This window comes from Loa loa (genome assembly GCF_000183805.2).
Source record: "Loa loa unplaced genomic scaffold supercont3.51, whole genome shotgun sequence".
NCBI classification, from domain to species: domain Eukaryota; kingdom Metazoa; phylum Nematoda; class Chromadorea; order Rhabditida; family Onchocercidae; genus Loa; species Loa loa.
In genome coordinates this window covers 19,153-25,216 of record NW_018108231.1, presented here as the reverse complement: position 1 = coordinate 25,216, position 6,064 = coordinate 19,153, and the positions used below count along the sequence as shown (strand labels likewise).

The following is a 6,064-nucleotide window of genomic DNA, read 5'->3' as shown; positions in this document are numbered from 1 at the left end:
AATAAGTATTTAGTAATAGTTTTAGTAATACAATAAGTATTTGTAATAGTTTTAGTAACACAATAAGTATTTGTAATAGTTTTAGTAATGCAATAAGTATTTGTAATAGTTTTAGTAATACAATAAGTATTTGTAATGTTCCTACCTTTCGGAGTATTAAAATCATTGATATGAATATAATTACTGATGAAATGCATCTTATCCATTTATGATCTAATAATTGAAGAAATCATAATCATGATAAAGGAAATGATGATAATTATAATCATGATAAAAAGAAATGATAATTATAATCATGATAAAGGAAATGATGATAATTATAATCATGATAAAAAGAAATGATGATAATTGCTAGAATTATCACATCTTAATCACAAAATATTCCAGCTCCACAACCATCTAGTTCAATGGAATTCATCATGGTAAAATGTAAGGATATTGAAGGAGGAAGGAATCCCGATAGATGGTTTCATCTAAGACCACCGGTTAATTTGCATATGAATTTCACGAAGATTTCCTTTATTCGCTTAAGAGTAAAAAGATGAGGAAGAATTTCAGCGAAGTTTAAAATTGAATTCCAATAATTTCATGCATCAAACCGAGAAATTCTCCACCTTCTTCCCCTGTTATTAAAAAAAAAAAAAAAATATTATAGCTCGAAAATGTTTGAAAAAAAAAGAGACGAATTCATATTGGTTTTATATCTTTTTGTTCTTCTTTTTTTTTCTTTCAACTTTTCAAGTTTAGAATTGCGATCCGATCCATGATTTGGACTATTACATTCCACAATATCACGATATGCGTGATATTGTATTTGTAGCACAAATGCCACATCAACGTGATGGAATTAGTTTGGAATATTCGGCTTGGTTTCAATTTTTGCTTGGTTTACTTGAAGTGGATATTGAATATGATCCAAAATTTACACTTGGTAACAATTTGATATCATTCTTTCTTCGTTTTTTAATTTAAAAATTGTACCTCTCACTTTCACATTGTTTCATTTTTCAAATTTAATCCAATTTTTTCTTGATCTTATAATCTTATATCCGCAGTAATCGCTTTGCCTTTTGCTTGCCATGGTTAAATCCACCATTGTCATTAGTAACAGAGGACTGGTTAATTCTGATTGATGATTAATTAACTTGAACTAGATGGTCAATTTAACGCTAGCTCTTTTCCTCGATATCTTTTAATTTCTTTTCTGAATATATTTTATTACCTGTATAAGCAAAAATACAGGAATCTAGTTTAAATTTTCTGAAATTTCAATATTTCGTCTCGATAGCTAGAGTACATCGGTTATTTATTTTTATTTTTTATTTTACTTTTTCTTTGTATATAATAGAAGCGAGGCTTGGTGTAAGAGATAGGATGGACTTAATAAATTGTCTTAGTACAACTTTTTGCTTTCATGTTCTTTCCTGAAAGTTGGACTCTACTTTTCTTCTCCATTTATTGCTTGTCATTTCTTTCCATCTGGTCAATTTATCATCATCTGCGATTTATACACAATCGATATGGCCCAAATCTAATTTGGTCGATTATCTGTAAAAACTTATAGTGTCAACTGCCTGTATTTTTAGCCACAAGTGCAGTATTGCAACTTGAAGTTAGACTTGGCTATAAAACACGCACCGATCCACCAGATCAATGGCATGAGCTTATCGCCACGAATACAACCAGAATGCTCGAATGCAGTATACCTGATACCGTAAAATTTGATCGTTCAGTTTGCTTATATACTACTGCCAATACTTTTTGCCATATACAGAAATTCGAGGAAGTTGCTATAGAATACAGTAGAAACTGCAGCAAGTTATTGTAACAACTGATCACTTTATATAAGACCAGATTAATACTGATGCCGATTATTTGAATTTTGGTATAGTTCAACGTCAAGATTAATATATTTCTGCTTATTGATTTGGCAGTTTATTTATTCATCGACATATTTGCTTACTATAATACTGACTAATTATCTACTAGCTATCTGGTTAGCTGCTCATAGCTGATATGGATTTCAGAAACTTGAAGGTCACCTTTACAATTGTGCATCTTTGGATTTATTCGAACTTGGCTCCAATCCGTATCCATTCTATCTGATCAATATCCGTTTACCAGTTAATCAATCTCTTTGCCGAACGATGCCAAAGGGACCGAATTGTGCCATTGGAAGGATCAATGATTTGCGAGTGATCGTAAGTAAAACTTAATGCTTCAATCACTCTTTTTATTATCGGAATGCTTCGAAAACTTGCACATCGACCTTTAATCTTTAAAGAGTTTTAAATACTTGGTAACTTATTTATTGATTCATTTACTTATTCATTTGTTTATTGCGTCATAACGAGGTGACAGTAGGAATATTGTTGTTTTTTTTTTAAAGGCCATTCATCAAAATGGTGGATTCACAGCTATTTGGCTATTTATGAAAACGATGGTTTCTCCGCTAGTTACAATTGCCGTCATTTGGTACTGGAAACGTGTTGTGGCGCTAAATCGAAATTCTTATTTGCTGGAAAAAGCTATTATGGCCTTAGGGATCAGCTTGGCAATCCTCGATTGTATGTATTCTATTATAAAAACATTCTAGAAAGGCCAGAATATCACAAGATTCATGAAGACTACTTGTTATCAGTCCTCCGCTTACTTGAAACTACCAGAATCCATTCATATGTTGTATCCAGATGTCGTTATCGGATATATATCAAGACTGCTACACTTCTATCACTACAGCAACACAGCTTTCACGGCCTTTCTTTCCTAACCGAAATTTGGAATGTGAAATTTTGAGATTTTCAGTTCCACTGGAATGGATATCTTTATGGTTTCGAGCGCCATTTATGCTTCTTATTGGTGATATTAGACAGGGCCTGTTCTACGCCATACTGTTTAGCTTTTGGCTTATCTTTACCGGTGAACATTTAATCGACGATACGTCTAGAAATAATTTGGTGGGTCCAATTTTTAAACTTAGCAAATGTTCTTGATTTTATTTACAAGCGAATGAATGTCATCATTTAATGATTGTGATGATCGTGATTTTACTGCATTACAAATTTAATTATTATTATTTTTTAAATTCAACGTTTTACAATCTTTTGTCGTGTAAATAAGGTCGAGGGACGCTAAAAGTTTATTTATTTATAAATGTTATCATTTTACCATTTTTTCAAAGTGTCTTATTACGTCTATTAGTGGAATCAAGCACAGTTAATTTTTAGCTCGCCTTTTTTATTATGAAAAACCTATTTTAATCTTTTTTGAATTAATTAGATTGACGAAAGGTCAGAGTAAGCTTGACAGGACAATGATTGGTGAACGGAAATTTTCCAATTTTAATCTAAATTTAAATTGTAAACATCAGAGCTCGTACTGGCAAAATTTGACATCCGTTTTGATTGGCTCAGCGTGTTTACTGATTTATGACGTGGCCGAACGTGGTATGCAGTTGCTGAATCCGTTTTTCAGCATATGGTCTTCTGAGTTGGGTTCACGTATAGCGGTAAGCTCTCTAAAGTGATAAATTTGCAAATACATAGACTACTTAACGAGACTTTGCTATTCAAATTAATTCGACAATGGATATCACTTATTACAAGTATTCGCGTATTTCAGTATGCGTCAATTTATATAGCATCCCTCTGCGTACTGTTCTATTTTGGTTTCCTCGCTTACAAAATATATCGTGTATGGATAACCATCAAAAGGAAACGATCTGCTCAACTTTATCGCAGCAGCGAAATTCGACGATTGAAAGTTAGTTGTCGCTTTCCCTGTCAAATTTTCAACAAACAAAGGTAACATTTTATCTTTCGAAATCCGACAACTTCTCAAGCTTTTGCCTTATTACACACATAAGCCAAACTGCACCCGATAGAGAAGCTTTGAAGTGACAATGAATGGTGCTTATCATCCGCAAAGTATCTATAAATTAAAACTTGAGATATTTTCTTCCTTCTGAATTTGCTTTTCGAAATCCGAAAAGTCACCAATCCAACCTTACCAAATGCTATAGATCTGGCCACTAAAAAAAGGTTAAATTATTCCATATAAGTTTATTTTTATTATAAAGATGCATAACCAATATTTAACAACGAATTTGAATTGGAATTGTGTTTGGCCAAAAATTAGGACTTTTTGATTATACCAGTGACGTTAAATCAATATTTGTGAATCTGATGCTCTGGTTTACAATCCAAAGCCCGAAAAATCTCAGTCACTCAAATTTCTCAAACAGAAATGTTTTGACAATTTTTGAAGATCCACCGTTTTTCGATCGGACTATGATAGGTAATATTCGCTATTGACTAGGCACGAGCTAGCAATGATGAAGCTGTACAGGTTGTTAGGCGTCTGAATGTTCATTAGGAATCGTAGGGTCAAAAGTCACTTGTTTCGGGTGGCTATATTGCCACTGCAGGAACCATTTTAATAAATTTACCAATGTTAATTTTTTAAATTAAGCAATATTACAACTTAGTTCTCTAATTGCAAGTAATATTCAAAAGTTTCTATGGGATTCAAAGGGAAGGTAAAACTACTGTGGCAATACTCTATCATTTACTCGCATATGTGGAAGATGGGCTTATAAAAATTAGAATAAATAAAAGTGTATAGATGCATATGATAATGGGTTCTGGTCATAAAAACGAAAAAGTTAAATGTCGGATTTTGTAATTACATGACTGAAACCATCCGTACTTTAATTTGTTTTATTCAAAACAAAATGTATCTTGGCTTATTTTATGTGCACTATTTTGGCTCCCATTTATGAGGTGAATTCTCAGATCTATTGGTAAAGATTGTTCGCTAGTTGAATGCATTAAAAGAATTCCATAAATTCAGGTTGAAGCAATCATCTATCGTTTTAAATTTTTGATGTTCTTCACGTTAGTATGCGCTGCATCAACAGTCATTACTTACATTATGAAACAGGTAAGCGAATACTATTGCTTCATTGCGGTATGTACTGTACTATCATTACAGCAGTCACTACTGAAGAGATGTAAACAGTATGCTTATCTAAAAGAATGCTTCCTAAAAATTTTTCACTTCCCTTTTCTTTCTAGAGACAGTCAGTTGTGACTAAAAAAAGATCAATAATTAACTTCTTAGTTCCGAAAATCAATGACTCCTTCCTTAGTGAAAAAGGAAGCATTCTTTCCAACTTCTGCATAAATCCAGCGCATAAACAAATGGATATTAGATTAATAAGAATTTAATTATTGGTGATACTGTATGATAAAGATTTCATTCAATGATTACCAAATATCCCATGATTTCGTTAGTTTTTTAATCGTGTTTTCAGTATGGAGAAGGACAAATCCACAGTGATAATCCATCTGAAAGTTTGTTAGTCCATTCATCAAGCGCCTTTTTTACGGGTACTTTTGGCATGTGGAATATTTATGTGCTCCTACTACTGGCCATGTATGCACCATCTCATAAACAGTATGGCACCACTGTCGGTATGTTGTTACTATTTTATTACTGATTGTTAGTATTATTTGTAGTAATTATCGTCACTGTGCTATGTATATCGTAAAATTTGCAGTGAAAATACATAAAAGCTATTTGTCGATAGCTTCACACAGAATGATTAATAATTATTTTGAAAAATGGCACCATGAACTTTTCTCTTTCGCCAGTAGAAGTACCCTAACTTGCGAATACCCCGCAGTGAATGGGATAATCGAATTCCCTTTGTTGGTTTGGGTGTATAAACATGTAAAAAAACTAATAAGAAAATAGCAAGATCATGTTTTTTCCGAAAATAAATGAGCATGAGATAAAACGACAATTCCGTCGAAATTTAAATATTTATAATTTGGTAACTGCTGGTGTTATAGCGCTGCGTGAGGAAACAGATACACTGGTAGATAGTGAGCTAACAGAATCATCAGCTTTAACGACATTCATGAAAGCTGCTACAACTGAATGAATCAAGCATATTTCTGGCAAATTTAATTTCTGTTGTTCGAATATAAGTATCACCCAAAAGGAAAACAACCTGCTTAGTGCCGAAACCTTCGGAATCCCGTTTAATCGCGAATTAGAG

General features: G+C 32.7%; 1 protein-coding gene across 1 annotated transcript in view; it reads left to right on the top strand.

Moving 5' to 3' along the window:
* The window catches only part of LOAG_11841 (hypothetical protein), a gene marked incomplete at both ends in the record, with an annotated part of 6,499 nt that extends 552 nt beyond the window's left edge, over positions 1-5,947 (top strand). The window contains 11 exons of the mRNA XM_020448430.1: positions 388-485; positions 748-931; positions 1,587-1,714; positions 2,028-2,201; positions 2,390-2,567; positions 2,806-2,957; positions 3,371-3,508; positions 3,622-3,762; positions 4,852-4,941; positions 5,315-5,474; positions 5,856-5,947. Of these exons, the coding sequence (XP_020301426.1) occupies positions 388-485; positions 748-931; positions 1,587-1,714; positions 2,028-2,201; positions 2,390-2,567; positions 2,806-2,957; positions 3,371-3,508; positions 3,622-3,762; positions 4,852-4,941; positions 5,315-5,474; positions 5,856-5,947 (1,535 nt within the window). The remainder of the gene's footprint in view (positions 1-387; positions 486-747; positions 932-1,586; positions 1,715-2,027; positions 2,202-2,389; positions 2,568-2,805; positions 2,958-3,370; positions 3,509-3,621; positions 3,763-4,851; positions 4,942-5,314; positions 5,475-5,855) is intronic.
* Positions 5,948-6,064: the final 117 nt, after the last annotated feature.